The following is a 17,515-nucleotide window of genomic DNA, read 5'->3' as shown; positions in this document are numbered from 1 at the left end:
GTGACTGCTGCTGCTGAACCCAGGACATGCTCGTACCTTGTCCCTTGAGGACACTCTTGCCCAAGGCTGTAAGAGACACAGGCAATATTTGTGACCAAAAAGTAAGGCTATCCACAGCATTTGGGTTTGTTCTCCTCGCAAGAAGTTCTTATGCCACTCACCTGCCCTGTGCCACCAGGCTCCTCCCTTGGAAGGGAAGGAGATACCAGCACATTCTTCCATGGTATGTGACTGATGTGAAACTCCCATCTGTCTACCTGATTTTGTATAAAATACAAATACCCCTGAGAACAGAGGTACACATGGAGCCTGGGTTCTACAGGCTGCACTGGAGGCACAGCTCTTGTGAAGGGGCTTTGCCATCTTTTAAGGCAAAGCTACCACATTAAAGTATTCCTGCCTTTGAGACAATCACGTTGCCTCTATAACGTGCAGACTCCCTCTTGCCTAGACACAGATGGCTTGAGCTGCTTGAATTGGGCATATTCACAAGCTGATAATCATCTCCAGGGAGGCAGGAGCTATTGTCAGAGCCTGTGAGACACACCCCAACTCCAGGCCTTTTCCCTTCTCATTCTCAAAACATTGCTGAAATTCTCACTACAGGAATGCTGAGCAGAGACATTCCCATTGTGGGTCTGTGCCTGCTAAAGCCAGAGAAGGCTCCTGGCTTCCACAGAAGCCAAAACACTTCCCTGCTAACAGAAAGCATCCCAAAGCATAAGAAGCCCCACCTGGCCAGCAAAACCAAATAAGTTGTGCTTTGCCAGGAGGAAGAACATCTCCTCTCCCCAGAGAAAGCACACGAGCTGAAATGAGAAAGCAAAAGAGAACAGTTCTGCAGGAGGAACAGTTATTTCATGCGTGTCAGGGTGGAGGAGCACGTGCCTGAGGCTCACACGCTGGGTGCAGTGATATGCGGTTTGTTAACAGTGATGCTCAGCACGGATACACATCTGCTGCCTCAGAACCACAAAGGTATCACAAACCTCAATTAATAATCTAACATTGATGTTATCTCTCTGCAGGGCCAAAGCCTTTCTGGGGAACGCTGTCCAGCTGCTTTAGCAGGAAGACAGCACTTTACTGGCATACGCCAGGTCTCTTGTGATGCCAGGTCAAGAGAGACCCTGCACCCAGCTCATCTGCCTTGGAAACCTGCTCTGAGCCAGGCCCAGCTGCAGTGTGTGTGACAGTTCAACCTGGGATGCCTCCACAAAAGCTCCATTCCAGCTGTGATGCACAAGGAAACCTGGACAGAAAGCAGTGCTAAGCCCAGACACACACACAGACTGATGGAAGCAGAGGGGTGGCTCTAACTCAAGGCCTTACCATGCTCACACTACTTACAGTATGGATTTCACCCATTTTAATTCAAGAGTGATTAGTCTCGGAAGGAAGCAAGCAAGAGCTGGCTCAGAATGAGGCATGGGTACCTTGAGCTGGATGGAAAGAGATGGCAAGCTCAGCACAAGAAGTAAACTCATGGGAGCCAAACCAGGGAGGATGGTACACCCCTTGGGATAGTGTGCTTTCCCAGGGATCCAGGATGCCTCAGAGAAGCCTGGACAAGCAGACAGGAATATGATCCAAAATGGAATGGATTTTTCTATGCCACTGTCCTGGCACTTGGGCTCATGAACACAAGGGACATCTTCTGCTCACTCACCCGCTAACATAACGAGACCAAGAAACAAAGCATGTGTTGACTGGAGCTTTTAAACCCTTCTTCTTTAGCAGAAATGTCAGTATTTGCTAGTCCTAATGGCTTCTGAGCTGTGATATTTCTTGCCTTGTCTCTCCTTGGCAAGTGCTCATCTGCAGAAGTAACAGATGATCTAGCAATCGTCTCGCATCACAGCATGTCAGAAAGGAGGCAGCCCACTATCTGTAATCACTGCATCACCTCACAAAGAAGAATCTCTGCTTGATCTGTGTAAATGTGGTTGTTTATTGGTTTAAAAGTCTCTTTCTAGTTACGAAGGGCTTCACTGTCCCACTTGAGAGCACCTTGTTTCTTTAGTTCCTCAAAGAAAGAAACCATTTTGCTCACCATTGAATCCAGCAGCCCATAAACCTGCAGCAGAAATTAACAGAAGGTTAATTGCAGTGAAAACACAGGAAGAAAGCCTGGTGATGAGACTGACAGACACAGAGATGGTGTCTCACACTGGAGCACATTAACGTATGGGCACGCACTCATAGAAGAGGCTGCCTGCTAACAGAGCTTACCTCTAGTAATAACTTTTCTGGCTACGAAGTGTGTTTAACATTATCCAAGGTACAATTAATTCTGTTAATCCCTCAAGAGCCCACAAGCATGCTAAAGACATCCCAGATAGAAATCCCGCATGTGGCTATGGGATGGCTGGGTTTATGCAAGCAGGTTCCAGGCTGGAATAAAGGACATCTTACTTTGTGTTTCACACTCACCTTGCTACAGAATTATGGGCATATGTTTGGTAGCTTTCCGAGTTGATGCTTACCCCTCCACCTAAGCTTCAATGTAAGCTGACAAGCAGAGAACAAAACCAAGATACAAGCTTTGGACACAGACTTACTTCAATATAAAGTTTTTCCTGGTATATCCCAAACAAAACAGGGTCCAGCTGCTCCTGAGGAGGTTCAGCTCCCTCCATGGGCTGTGCTCCCCCTTTCACATCCAGCAATGAAACGGAAGATTTAATCTTCTTATCATCTTTTCCTCTTGACTTTCTGCTGCTTGGACGCTCCTATCAAGGGACAGACACACAAAACATCCCAAGCGACACAGGTCAGAACACTTCAGCTTGTTGCAAGATGCACCTCCCTGAAGCAGCACCTCATCCACTGGGTTGATCACAGTCTCCAGCACTTAGGTTTCAACAGGCATCCTCACACACACCTCTTTCCCTGTCTTTGTTCTTCTTTTGCCTTCCCTGTCCTTCCCACCACATAACCTTCTGTCCTCTCTCCTGCTGGTTATTCTGTCTCCCTTCACAGGTACCTTTATTTCTGCTATAAAAGAAAGAATTTCAATTACTCAAAACCAACATTTGCACACCCAGAAGCCAAGCCCACAGCATCCATGCAGTGGAATTATATTACTTTTACAATCTGCTTTCCTCTTTTTATTAATCTCACCTGTGTACAGCACTGAAAAACAACACTTTGAAGAGTACTTTGTTTAAATAACAACTTGTATCAGGACTTGTATCAGAACAAGCCTGTAAGACAGCCTGGGGGGTTTCTGGGTTAGTCTGTGTGAAAACCATCTACATCTAGCTAAATTCAAAGGCTTATTTGTGTGGTGGGTTTTTAATGGCACCAAACCACAGATCACAACTGGTATCACACAAATGCCTTTTTTAATGATGCATTTTCTCATAGAAGCTTTGAGGGGAAACTGCTGAAATTGTCATTTCAGCTGAACTTCAGCATGTGTTCTGCATTTGCAACAGTCCACAGACACAGGGTGCTGTGCTACAACCACCATTTACCTGGTTCCTCTGGAACTTCTATATAGGTGTCCTTCTCAGGCAAGCCAAGCAGGGATCTCAGCCTCATAGAGGCATCCACCAGAGCATCAATTGCTTCACGCCACAGCTGGAGACTGAGGGAAGTATCAGAATCAGAAAGGAGACAGCACAGCCATTGCTAGGGGTGAAGGCACCTTCCAGAGCTGCTCTGTCCAAGTAAACCAGTAAAACAGCACTCATTGTCCAAAAATCCATCCAGAAGGATGCTCAATTACCTTCTTCATGTTAGAGACCTCTGAGGTCTCTGAGGCTTGCAAATCAATGGGCTCCCACGGACCCATGCATATTACTGTGAAACTAGATCTGCACGTTCGCTAGGCACATGTAAATCAGCATCAACCTGCTCTGTGGTCACCAAAAGGAACCTGCATCCTTCTCATTTAGAAGGAAACAGAAGCTTGTTGATATCTTCACAGTCTGAAAGCCTGAGCAAAGAGCAGAGACTCAATACAGTTATCTGAGTAAAAGGGTAGAGAAAATTACCCAAAGGTTTTATAAATACAGACTGGAACAATCTTGCCAGAAATAATCCTGTATACTCCCCAACATTACATGAATTTCATATTCTAAACTTATCTCCAGGGAATAAAAAAACCCCATTTGGGTCCTAGACAGCTGCTAAAATTCAGCTATAAAAAAACATAGTGTAAAGACAACTTCTAGACCTTGTATCATTATCTGCACTCTGAATCATAATGCTTGCAACACAGCTTGCTAAGGCTGTTGATCACACAGTGCATTGACAAGCTTTATCTTGCAAAGGTAACGCACCAGGTTTGATGCAAAAGGTCTGACTGAGTTGGCCTCTGCTGAACACACAGGTCCAGTGCTGCTTTATTGAGCTGGGCCAGCGCTGCTTCCCAGTGCTCTTCCATGGCGATTGACTTTATAGCCTAACGTGAAAAAAAAACACAGGGTGTGTGGAATGCTTCTCCTCAGCCTTCATTCCCAGCCTGTGGACCCTGAGCTCAATACCACGGCTCTCTTCTCGGACACCAGTCTGAAACCAGGCTGCACCGGGCACTTACACACCCAGATCTGGCTTCCTCTATGGCTGGGGTTCAGCCAAGGTGCACACATGACCCTAGACCTGGGGAGCATTCCTAGACCCCCAGTTAGGTTGCAATAAGCCCCTATGCAACTTCATAGATGTGCTGGAGAACAGGGATTGCGGCCAGCCAGAAGACCCTGAAGTAAAGATTGGTTATGAAAGCAGCAGAGAGATTTCCAAGAGACCACTCTACATAAAAACAGTGCTGACAGAACCCAAACCACTCTTGCTTTCATCTAGGGAGGTCTGTACTTTATCCACAGCCTGTTATGAGTGCTCCCTTAGTGCTCTGATGAATAGGAAGGACTCTCCAAGATGAGCCCTTGGGGAAGCCACAGGAGGCTGTAGTATTAGCCTACCCCCCGCATTCAGTCCTGGGATGACAGAAAGCTAATGGCAGAAGAGCTTAAAATATCTATTACATTGTCTGGTTCTCTTTTCTTATTCACACAACAGCCCTCGAAGCCTCTCTTGGGAATGTCTTTACAAGAGCACTGAGGGTGTGGGGAGCAGAGCTGAAGTGCTTTTCTGCGACACACATCATAAATCACCCCTAACTCAGGGCGCATTGGAGGCAGAGCTTTGGGTGGGCTCACACTGCAGCGTGCCTGGCTGTAGGGAAATGAAAACACCACCACTGTTCACTGCAATAGCGGGAACAGGCCACCACCTGCTTAAAGTCCTCTAAGGAAAGGTTCCATCCTGAAGGGGCTGGTTCTTTCTCCTCCACATTCAACATTTGACTCAGAGCTCCCTTGAGTGAATTCCTCTGACTCAGGATTTCTGTGATGCTGCTCTGAGCAGAGGGACCCTCTGCAATACTCTCCTGGTACCGTATGTCCTCCACACTCGTCTGGCCCAAGGGCACTTTCTCCTCCGTCATGTGCTGTCTCCACAGTTCATGCAGCTGCTTTACCACTTCGTACTGATAATGCAACTGTGATAAAGGGGAAAAAGGTAAACAGTGAAATGAGCTATGCCTTTCCTCTACAAACCCGACTGTTAAAGCCGCCACAGCATACTGTGCCAGCCTCCAAGGATGCAACAGCTCCACTGGTCTTCCCTCCCTGCTATTTCAGTTGTGTATCCCAGCAAATAGCAAACATCACCTCGGGATTCTTCCAGTGGAACAACTCTTCCTCGGTGACGTAGGCATCCACAGGAGATGGGGTGCGCTCTGGGGTCCGAACTCGGCCAAGAAGTTCCTTTATGCTCTCTTCTACTATAGCAGCACCTTCTCGAGCAGCCAGGTCACTCTGAGGCACCACAACCAGAACAACACGTGAGAGTCCCTGATATGACAGTGTACAACACACAATCCCATCCCCACTAAGTAACTAATAAACACATTACCAAGAGAGCTTTAATTCTTTAAAGGACCAATGTGAACAGTTTGGGAGACACAATCTTTATTAACAATATCAGGCTGCAGAGCTCTTCCTTCTTTCTCTTTTCAGCAAACCTCCCCAGGTATGTGCAGGTGCTCTGTAAATCAGCTCATTCTCAGCCCTAATTGCATCGCAATAAAAATACCATGTCATCCACTCCCACCCTTATCCTCTATTTGCATATTAAGTTCAAAGCTCACAGTCACCCAGCTACATGCTTGGTTACCTCCAGTTTCTCTCTGAGGTCAGCCAGTTTATCCTCAGACACAGCAATTCCCCAAAGGGTCACCTGCAGCACTGCTCCTGCTAATAACAGGGGATGTGTCCTGAATTCCCAGGCCTCGCTGAAAATGCCTACTCTCTCTGACTTGAAAATAAAGGAGAACTTCCTCGTTTCTCCAGGCAAAATTACACCTGAAATAAGAGAGAAAAATGCATTGGTCTGCAAGAAGCCACCTGGTTAATTTGACCCTTTTCCAACCCCACCCTGTGTGTCCTTATCTCAGTACGAGACTCTTTCTCCATAGCTTAGCTGGTTATCACACTTCATCCAGCTATTTTTCTCCTTCCAGATTTACTTCCAGTCACCACATTACTGAACTGGTGTTATTTCCACTGCACGCTGCTTCTACAGCGAGCTCAGTGCTCTCTCCAGCAGATAATGCCCAGTTTTTCATCAGAAAATGATCTGCCTCTCAGTATTCCACCCATTTACATTCAGAGCAGGGACAACCTCCTTTCCTTTAAGGGATCTCATGAAAGGGATCTGCCTCACACACCTCTTTAGGTGTGAGTCAGCTCTGACATGCAGGGTGGCTTCCTAAGGAGAATCATCCAACAGGCTTGCTCTGCCATTAGTCAGACTCCACATCTCAGGTAACTCCTGCATACATGCTCTCTGGTCTCTGTACAAAGGTCTCTGAGATCAGCAGCTCCCGTACCTGGTCTGGTATCAAAGTAAAAACACTGCATCCTCTTCCCCTTGCGTTCTCTGGAGGGAATCTTGTGGGGAAACCTCATCCAGTTATACCAGATGGCAGCTGTGCCATTATTGCTCACTGTCAGGGGGCTTTCAGCTTTCTCACCAGCCAAAGTCTCAAAGGTGAGCCGGGCAGCAATACCAATTTGATCCTACAATGAAGAGGGAAAAGGCAAAGATAAGTTCTCCTCTTGCCTGAAGTCACACCACAACTAAGGGGGTAAGCCTTGAACTTGTAAGGCAGGTCCAATGAAGCGGCCATTATACAGAGAGAGCCTGGGAATCTGAGCTTCACACCACAGACAGAGCAACTCCTTCTGCTTCTCCAGAGCAAACACAGGGATACTCTATTATGGTCAGAATAAATCCCCTATTCTCTGGCCCAGGGGTGACACTCATTGTACAGCTGTGAGTTGGGAACTCGAGCAGGCTTAGCTTGACTAAGCAATAAGAAGTGCACAATTACCCTGCAAGTGCTGCAGTTGATCCAACGAGCAGGCTGGCCACAGAAAACTAAAGAGGGACCCAGTATGTCTTCTGGAGCTGCAAAAGGGTGGTCACTCAAGGAGTCACTGCTAAAGAAAACAAGAGCCAGCATTTTCATGGAGTGAAATCCACTTTCAGTGAGGGGAGAACCAGGGGTGATTCACAAGACCCTGTAGGAAATCATTCCAACCATTGCTTTTCCACATCTCTTTAGGGACAGAGCCCTGCAGATGGGGTAAACTCCAGCTACTTGTCACCATCAAGGAGGATCAGCCAGCCAGCACATTAAAGGATGATACCTGCCTAAGGAAGGCTGAGGGTATCTGACTGAAGAAGGAGAGGCCCTTGGGTTGTGATAACAGATGGAGAGGACAGGGGGAAAAGGGCAAATTAATGATGGAAGTGGAAGGCTGGAAAAAGACAAGCAGATGGAGGTAATTTAGAACAGAATCCCCACCCTGCCTGATGTAAGCTCTGGCACCACACAGAGGGAAGGCTGGAGGAAGGGACTAAAAAATCCTTCTGATTCCTGCTCCTTAGGCCCCAAGGCACGAAGAAACAGCTTGACTCCTAAATCTGGTGATTGTAATATCAGAATATGTCTTTTATTGTGCCCCAGTGGAGACACCTCTCCATTTCAGATAAGAATGGCCAAGGATACCCTCATAGGCTGCTGGTGCATACCTGGAATTCTTTATTTCTGCCATGAAGGAAAACTTACCTTAGGCTCTCAGATGTCTCAGACTCTTCAGAAATGATGAGACATGGAATAGGCTCTGTTGAGACAGATGTGAAAGGCTGCCCTTTACCGATCACCTCCAGCCCATCCAGATCCTGGACATACAGACAAACGACCAACTCCTGATTTCTCTCTTTATATAGGAAGGAAGTTAAAATACCAGACAAATGTACCATCTGAGCCAAGTAAAGTGAATTGGAAATATCTTGCTCCTATGATGGTTTTTAGAGCTATCCCACATATGTTGCAAAGACACAGGAAGGAACCAGTTCTGGCTCCCCCAAGGATCCTAGAGGACTGCATTGCCCACTACAAATGGTGCATGAATGGGAAAAGTCCCCTTCACACACATTTCTCATTCTCAGAGCCAGGTTCCAGAAAGGAAAACGTGAGGTTTGCCCAACTTTTAAGAGGAGGGGCTACCTGCCTGCAGGAGATGATTTCAGATGTGTGTCTTCCACGTGGGTACCTTTTCATGGGTAAAGGTGTCTTCCTTCTGCCCTAAGGCACTAAATCAAACTCCTACATCACTATTTGGCAGGTTTCTTCATTGCCCAGGTCTTGGCAGCTGCATGCTGCTGGTTCAGGGTCCTATTCTGAGGCTCCTAGACCATTCCATGCAACACTTAGGGAGGGTCAACAACTCCTTCACGACCCTTCAGAAATGTGAGAACTTCCAAGAAAACTTCTGTGAGGATTATGGTTTAGATTCCTGATGCTTTTTTTCAGATCCAGCTCTTGGCAATTTTATGTTACTTTATAGCATCTGAGAAGAGAGATGCAAAGAATGTGCTTGCTCCTCCAGTCTTACCGGCTTATAGAAATCTAGCTCCTCTAGGACAGATTTTAGCTCCTGCCTCCGATGTTTCAGGAAAAGACTCTTATCCCAGGTTAGATGGAAGGGGATCCTCTTTGGAGGCTTCAGGCCTGTGGAAATACCCATATAGGAGCTCACTGTCTACATACCCACACACCTGTTCATTTCCTCCTCTGTCAAACTTTGGTCTCATGTGTTTTAAAGAGGAGAACCAACAGATGACTGGGAAGCAGCTTGTGCTGCACCTATCAGAAGGGACAACTCTAATGTGAGCCTTGGTACTCCCGTAAGTCACTGTTTCTGCTGATCCCTCCACACTTGTACCCCATTTCTATGAAACCCCCCGTCTGTGATGTTCCCTTACCTGTCTCCATCTGGACAGTGTGGGGTTTCCCCACGTGAGTGAGTGGCTCTGGGTACCCACGTTCACTCTGAGTCAGAGTCATCGTCAGGCCCGTGAGTTCACTTCCAATACGCTCGGGCTGGCTCCAGAACTCGCTTCCTTTTCGGTAGCCCTAGGGAGGAAATCAAGGCTCCCACTGACACTTTCAGCTATTCTCACAGAGACCAGAAGCTAAGAAGAAGGGGTCCAATTTTGCTTATAGGAACACTTAAAAATTCTGTAAGTTATCACTTTCTGCAGAGCAAGCCAAAATTCCTATCAGGCTGCTGTCAAAGACTAAAGCACTTTTTCCTACCCAGTGCTATACGAAGGTTGAACGATATTAAAATAAAGCCTCACACAAATGCAAGTTCTTTGATAGTGCTATAAATGTCAAATAAAATATTCTACCATAGGATACTCCCATAATCCTCCTGACTTGCCCATACCCCTTTCTCCATGGCAACCACTAAAAATCGAGCTTTCTGTTGCTGGAACAGCATTTGTGGCACTTCCCCATTGCCGCTCCCCATGCACGACAGCCTTTGGTGAGAATCATGAAATGGCACTTGCCCACATACAGCAGCTCATAAGCAAGGAGCCAAGCACATCACCACTTTCCCCTGACCAGTATGGACAGCAACGCTCATGGCTTCAGTTTTAAAGTCACTGAAAGCTCTGCTTGCGCACTGGGCTAAAGGACTTGGAGTGGCTTTGATAAAGACATAATGACAGGTCCTCAGGGATCTTACTCATAACATCATGTCTCAGCTCTGTCACAAGAACAGAGCAGGCAGGATGCAGATGAAGCGGTGTTCTCACCTTTCCAGGAAGCAAGGCAGGGAGAGTCCTGTCAATGAGGTCACGTTCTTCCTGGATTTGCCTGTAACCCTCTGAGATGTTCATCAACAATTCATTCTCTGGCCTCTGAAGGACTTCTATAAAGAAGAAACATCAAATCACAGGTGCTGCACTTCTGGTCACACCCTTTACCACTGCTATGATTCATGTGTAACCCCCTTACACTGTCCCCCACCAAATCTATTGTCCTTTACCCAACACGAACCACCAGCTCACCTCCCTACAGCACCCATGGCCACCAGTACTAGCACTGTGGGGAGCCCTAAGAACATGGAATCAGACTGCAATGGCAACAGGATTAAACCTGGCTGGCTATGACCATTACACTTTGTTGTGGTGCCATCAAACTCCTCCATCTGCACACAGTGTCACAGAATGAGGCCTCAGCTTTTCTCACCTCCTATATATTTCTCCTGCTTTTTCCTGATTGCCATATTATGATACCAGTTTTGGAGAGCTTTGTGTTCTTCTAGTGAGGTCTGATGAACCTTTTTCTTCTTCTCTCCTCCATGTTTCTCTTTTAAAGCTGCCGCAGTAACATCTGGATGAGAAACCTCACTAAGATCTGCTAACTGAAAAGAAGGGAAACACCAAGTTAACCTCTGCACGCACACAAGGACACCACAATGAGAATGGGAGAGGCGAGAAGAAAAGAACTCTTCAGATTGACAGTACTTTTACCTTATCACCCTGAGAGGAACAAAACCAGAGCACTGGGAACACACTCAGAAACAATGAAAGGACTTATCTGAGTCATTCGACTCAAGCAATGGTACTGCTGTAACAGCAGAAGCACATACAGGAGAGGAAGCCACCGTAACTCTTCCCTCCATGACCTCCTCATGCACACAGGACTTCAAAACCTGCTGGTGCAGTTTGTCTGAAGGCAAAGCCCTCCCTGCAGAGCATGACAAGGCTGGGAAAACCACACCTCAGGCCTGACCTGTTCCTGATAGGTGCTGGAGAGCATCAGAGGGTGCAAGTGCCACAGAGCAGCACTTTTGTAGCTTTATGAACTAACCTGAGTGTTTCCTCTGGCCAAGGCTTCCATCTTGAACTCCTGGAGACTCCCCAGAATGTGATGAGGGAGAATCTTTTCACAGCCATCACCAAACTGTCCTGGTCCTACAACACACACAAAACCACCAACCCCAGAGCCAGGTCACCAGAGCTGGGCTCGGCAAAACCAACCCCCAAAGGCAAGATGTGAAGTTTGACCCTACCAGCAAAAGTCAGTGGTCCTGTGGGCACCTTTGGGAAAGCAGGACACGCCACGAGGAGCTGCGTCTCCTTCGTCTCTTTGGGTTGGTGCTTTCGAACAAAGTATTTCTTCCTGACTGAAGCTTTCCCAGCATCTTGGGGAGGGCCTGGAGTATGGAGCTTCAGGAAAGAAACAGTCACAATGCAATTAGGTACATGCTACTCACTGCCATTCCTTCTGATCCTTCTAGGATACAGAGTCAAACAGTGCAGGCTGTTCCTCGCCTAAGAGGCACGTTACACAACTGTGGAGATACCAGCTTAGTTACTGTCTAAGTCTTATAACTGGGGCAGGGAAGAGAGGTTTAAATCACTTTCCCAATAGTTTTCTGCTGTGTCACTTGGTGTCAAGTGCTTCCACTCACACAAGTTGACCCCAGTTTTGGAAGGGATGCCATGATAGCTACTGAACAATTTCCATGTCTTACTAGACCAGAAAGTTGGAACCATAATTGTGAAGACCCAGATGACTTCTCCTCCTATCTGAAGAGACTGTGTAAGGATCAATCATCCTCGACTTTTAGCAACTGAACCAACAAGTCATAAAAAGCAGGACAAATGGAATGAGAACTGAACACCGAGTGAGTTCTGCTTGAAGTAAATGGACTCTTGTTGAACACACAGAATCAGCGTCAGTTAAGGGAGCTCTTTCTATCAGTGACAATACATACTTTCTCCAGGTCCTCCACCTTAATGGCAAGCGCCTGGATGTCATCTCCTTGAAGAACACATGGAACAGGCTCCAGCTCTTCTGCAATTGTTGAGGGGGGCGATTCTTGTGTCTTTTCCTTCTTGTCTGAAAAACAGGTGAAGAAACCTCCTCTTCAGCCTCCCAAGGAAACACCATCTTCCTCTCTCAGCCTGGCCATTCACTGCTGAACTCTGTTTAGTTCAGTATATTTAGGGTTGGGGTTTTTAAGGTAGCACACTATTAAATTCAGCATCAATTCTAATTGGAAAAACCGAACTCTGAGAAGCCACAAGGACCAAAGTGAGCCACCAGGATTCGAGTGTCTCACGGTTTATTCTACACATTACACACATACAGCCTGTGCTTCCCACAGGGAGAACAAATTCCTGCCGTTTCCCACCCCAGCTCCTGAGCACAATCCCAACAGCAAGACATGGATTTTCACAAGCTCTTAAATAGCAAAATAGCCCTTAAGTATCAACTCCCAGCCGACCCCCGGCACAGGGGACCACCAGGCAGACTCTCAGCTGAGACGAACACACCGCAGGGTTATGTGCCCCCTTATCCCCACCCTGCGTCTGCTTCAGCTGGGGCTGGGCGCCTTTCCAGGGGGAAAACACGAGGATGATCAGGACGGGAGGGGAAGGCGCTGATTTGTGGTGGCTCGGGAGCACCGGGGATGCTGGGCCCAGTGCCCGGCCCGGGTCATGCGCAGGAGGGTCCCGTCGTGCCGTACCCTGCGAGGTGCTGGCCTGGGTCTCCCTCCGGGTCAGCCCAGGCCGGGTCCCCCCGTGCCCGGCCGCACCGCCGCGCCGTGCTCCGCGGCCCGACGCCATGGCAACAACGCCGCTTCCCCCGGGCGCTGCGCAGGCGCCGGTGTCCGTCCCGCCCCCGCTCCCGCGCAGCCGCAGCCAGCGACCGCCGGTTCCGGTCCTGCACCGCCACCGCCGCTTACAGCACCGGGATCCTTCCGCCCGGGTCCCGGTGCGGCCGGGCCCCAGGCCCGCTGCAGCTGGCAGAGCAGGTCGGGCAGCAGCGAGTCCAGCACCGCCAGGCCCCGCTCCGTGCACCGCAGGCCGCTGCGGGGAAGCGTTGGTTGAGTCCCGGTAGCGGAACTCCCCCCTCCGTCCCGGTACGCCCCGGTGCTCACCCGCCGTCCAGCACCATCCATCCCTGCTGCTGCTGCAGCGCCTGCCCCGGCGCCCCGAACACGGCCTCCAGGCTGAGGTGGGGGGAGAAGCGGCCCCAGCGCTGCACGACCAGGAGCAGGCGTTAGCACCGGCGTTAGCGCTGCGGGGACCCCCGCCCCGGGCAGCTCCTCACTCACCTCGTGGGGGATGCCCTCGTCTGTCCGCAGCCCCAGGGCGAGCACCTCCTCCAGCCTGCGGGCACATGGAGAGATGCAGAGAGCGCAGCATGAGGGGAGTATGGAGGGGGGGGACCATGGTCCTGTACTCACTGCTCCAGCGGGCTCAGCATCACCCGCCTCCCAGTGCCGTGCCCCCGGCTCTGTACCGCCCGCATCCAGGCGATGGGCTCCAGCACCTGGACACGGGCCTCCCGGCTGCAGCCACCCTCGCCCCGCGGTACAAACCTCCCGTGTGCCCCTGCAGCGGCAGAGAGGGGGCAGTGGAGCTTGGGGAGGCACACAGAGCCATGTACAGCCCCAGTCACCCCTGCTTACCAGGCCCCACACCGATGTACTGCTCAGCCCGCCAGTAAGAGAGGTTGTGGGTGCTGAGGGCGCCCTGTGGGAGAGCGTTGTATGGGGTGATGGGGCTGAACCTGCTGCAGGGGTGGCACAGCATGGGGGGGAGGCAGCATGGAGGGCACCCCACCTTCCTTGCAAAGTTGGAGACCTCGTAGTGCCGGAAGCCAGCAGCCGCCAGCGTGGTGCGCGCTGCCTGGTACATGTCAGCCAGGTGGTCCTGGGGGGGCGCAGGCAGGGCTCCCCCCCAGACCTGTGCTGCCAGCGCTGTGCCCCGCTCCAGCGTCAGCTGGTACAGGGAGATGTGGTCATCACAGAGCCCCAGCGCTGCCTCCAGCCTCTGTGTCCAGGCATCCAGGCTCTGCCGCGGCAGCCCAAAGAGCAGGTCGATGGAGGTCTGGCCGGGGAAGAGCCCTCGCGCTGCCTTCACAGCCGCCTGTGCCTCCGCTGCCGTGTGCTCCCGGCCCAGCAGCTGCAGCTCAGCATCGTCCAGTGACTGCAGAGAGAGCACAGTGGCAGTGGGGAGCACAGGGGGGCTGCAGGGGATGGGATGGGGAGAGCCACTCTCACCTGTACGCCGATGGAGAGGCGGTTGACACCGGCTGCCTTGAAGCCAGCGAGGCGCTGTGTGGTGGTGGAGCTGGGGTTGGCTTCCAGCGTGACCTCGGCACCAGCAGGGAGATGGGCAGCCCCTGCCACAGCCTCCAGCACCACTGCGATGGTGACAGGGCTGGCCAGGCTGGGGGTGCCGCCACCGAAGAACACTGAGGTGATGCTGTAGGGCAGATAATGGGGGGAGGGCTGCGGGTGGGCAATGAAGGGTTCTGTGTCCCCCCATTGTCCCTATGCACCCACCTCTTCACTTGGCTGAGCCGAAGCAGAGTGTGTGCCTCCCGCACCAGGCAGGCGCGCACAGCCGCCTCGTCCACTGCTGGCACCACGTACGTGTTGAAGTTGCAGTAGGAGCAACGCTTGCGGCAGTAGGGCCACTGCGGGCATGGGTGCCATGGGGTGCCACGGGGAATGGCAGCACACTCACCCCAGGACACCCCACTTTGAGCACACAACCCATGGGGGCCACCCTCCACACGCACAGCTCAGGGACCCACACAGCATCCCCAACACTCCATGGCTAAGGGAGCCCCATGTGCGCACCATGGCACGTACAAGGACAGGGTGTCCTCCCACGTGTGTACCCACACATACACAAGCCCCAAGGTCCCACTTTCACCCCCCCCAACATGTGCAAGCATCGGAGTCCCATGTGTGCCCCCCACACGTGCAAGCTCCTGAGTCCCACATGTGCAAACGCCGGGGTCCTTCCCCCCCCCCTTCCCCCCCCCCCGCCCCCGTGTGCAACCCCGGGTTCCCCGCTCACATGCACGTAGACCGAGGCTGCGGCGGGGGCAGCCGCTTCTGGGACCGGTTCCGAGGCAGGACCCGGTCCCGGTGCCCGTGCCGGGACGCTCCGCGCTGCAGCGATCGCCACCGCCCCCCGCCAGCCCCGCGCCGCCATGGGCCCCGCAGCCCCGCCCCGGGGCGGGCACCGCGCTCGGCCGCCGCTTTGTGGGAACGGGAAGGGGAGGGGGCAGAGCCTGGACCGGTGGCGCTCCCTGCCTCGGTGCTGTCCCGCACACGCGATCCCAGCGAGGCTCTGGCACCCCGGGAGCTGCCCCCGTCCGGCGCTAGCGGAGGATGTTCCGCTTTTCTGTGCCCCCATAAACCCAGCACTGACAGTCCCAGACGTTATTTGCTGTTAATAGCCATGGAGGAGCGAGAGCTGCCTATGACACAAGTCACGGCACCAATTCCTGTTAACAGGCCACGAGTGGGTAGTTTGGGGTATCCCACGCTTGATGTAACCCTCTCTGCCCGCAAAAGCCCCCGGCTCCGGCGATTTCTGAGCTGGCAGCCAGCTCTATAAGAGCAGGAGCAGGTACAGGGAAGGGCAGGAGCCTTGGAGGCTGCTGACAGCCCCACACGCAGCAAGGCTGCGCTGCCAGCCACGGCGATCATCCCTTCCCTTCCTGTGAGTGTTTACAACCGGGGTTGTGTTGTCCTGGTGGGCTGGGATGGATGTGGGACATCTCAAGAGGTGGCCTGGCTGGTGGGAGCCGTGCTCCTGCCGCTCTGCCTGGAGGAAGGGGCCTGCGCTGCCCTTCTCTCTCTCCCCAGGAAACCTCTGTCTTTCCTTTTCTTGCTCTGCTTTCCCCTCAGTTGGCACCTCTTACCTGAGCTTTACTCGGCCTCCAAAATGCATTGCTTAAGTTCTCATCTGTTCCATTTTCCCTTGACTATGTCAATAAAGACATCGGACATCAGCTCTGCAAGACAGTCATCTTTCTTTCCTCCTTCCCTCTTCTCCAATCCCGACCAGCAGAGTATCCAGAAGCGTTCCTCCCTTGGTGAAACTATGGCTTTCTCCATAGTTTCTGGGCTTGAGAGAGCCTCGTCTTTTGCCCTTGACATCTCATGGCAATGAAGATTGCCGCTCCACAAGTGCAACGAGCTGGACGGCTGGGTACTCCATGGCTGTAGCAAGAGCTGTTGTTGCCTGGCAGAGTGCAGCACTCAGAGATCTGGATGGTTGGGAACTTCCCGGCTGTAGCTGGAGCACTTCTGGGCTGAGCAGTCATTTCCTGACAACCTGGAACAGAATTGTTGTGGAACGCACACACAATTGAGGTCAGGATGGAACTGATGGCTAAACCAATCACCTTATGACCCTGTAAGTAACTGTCCCAGGAGAGAGACACTTTGGGCTCTCCTGGACTGCAGTGAGCTGCAACCAGGTCCCTCCCCCTGGGTGGGGCCCCCCTCAGAGTCCATAAACTCTCAAGGTTACTTTCCACTACACCCAACGTTGGCCAAGTCTGAGACTAAGGTAGGAGCCAGGCGCACCCAGGCACCATCAGTAGTTCAGAAAGCAACAGGGGTCTGTTCTGAAGGTTGTCTCTTAAGGGGAGGGTCTCCCTTTATCCTTGTCACCTTCAATCTCGATACAAATCACTTTAGCTTGGTTCTACCTTGATTTTCCTTTGTGCATTCCATTAGACACAAATTGGTGACCAAGTCTGAGACTAAGACAAGATCCAGCTGCACCCAGGCTCTGTCAGGAGTTTAGAAAGCAGGGAGGATCTGTTCTGAACCTCATGACTCAGCAGCAGGGTCTCCCTTATATCTTTATGCCTTCAGGCCCTATACCAATCCCCTTTAGCTCAGTTTCACCTCGATTTTCCTCTCTACATCTCCTCTATGTAATAAGTAGTAGAGTGAGCCTTGCCATCAAATTCTGTTCAATCATGCCCTATTTGTAAACTGCTCTTGCTAATACCTTTGATGCTCAATTTTTAAGTGTCCGTAAACCAGTCATTTTCCACCACACTCTCCCACGTCAAACAGAATAAAGAGCCAGGAGAAGCACCAGCAGCAGCAGCAGAAACAGCAGCAGCAGCATTAGGGTTAGGAGCAGCAGCAGCTGCACAACTGACACTGACGAGGTGGCCGAGTGGTGAAGGCGATGGACTGCTAATCCATTGTGCTCTGCACACATGGGTTTGAATCCCATCCTTGTCGATGAGCTCAGTGTGTGCCCCAGATAAGATTTTGTTTTGAGATGACAGTGGCCTGAAGAG

General features: G+C 51.2%; 1 protein-coding gene across 6 annotated transcripts; it reads right to left on the bottom strand.

The window, feature by feature from the left end:
• Positions 1–1,938: 1,938 nt before the first annotated feature.
• On the bottom strand, positions 1,939–16,160 carry LOC308227017 (MYCBP-associated protein-like; the record flags this gene model as incomplete). Of its 6 annotated transcripts, none has more annotated exons than XM_080629271.1 (25): positions 1,939–2,077; positions 2,562–2,732; positions 2,885–2,997; positions 3,480–3,592; positions 4,290–4,411; positions 5,240–5,506; positions 5,679–5,825; positions 6,184–6,371; positions 6,899–7,088; positions 7,403–7,511; positions 8,144–8,256; positions 8,973–9,088; positions 9,343–9,493; positions 10,183–10,298; positions 10,619–10,793; positions 11,243–11,346; positions 11,445–11,601; positions 12,153–12,277; positions 13,323–13,423; positions 13,500–13,554; positions 13,857–13,920; positions 14,011–14,376; positions 14,451–14,655; positions 14,736–14,869; positions 15,259–15,396. In XM_080629271.1, 25 exons carry the CDS (start codon positions 15,394–15,396, stop codon positions 1,973–1,975), a joined length of 3,645 nt encoding a protein of 1,214 aa, XP_080485397.1. In that variant the 3' UTR covers positions 1,939–1,972. The 6 variants fall into 6 exon arrangements, 5 of the variants coding, with proteins under 5 accessions (XP_080485397.1, XP_080485398.1, XP_080485399.1 ...); XM_080629272.1 differs by having other exon boundaries at positions 2,885–2,994; XM_080629273.1 differs by having other exon boundaries at positions 7,403–7,508.
• Positions 16,161–17,515: the final 1,355 nt, after the last annotated feature.

This window comes from Psittacula echo (assembly GCF_963264785.1).
Source record: "Psittacula echo genome assembly, chromosome: 14".
In the NCBI taxonomy this organism is placed as follows: Eukaryota; Metazoa; Chordata; class Aves; order Psittaciformes; family Psittacidae; genus Psittacula; species Psittacula echo.
The sequence above is the reverse complement of the archived record's forward strand: the minus strand, read 5'-3'. Positions and strand labels throughout refer to the sequence as shown.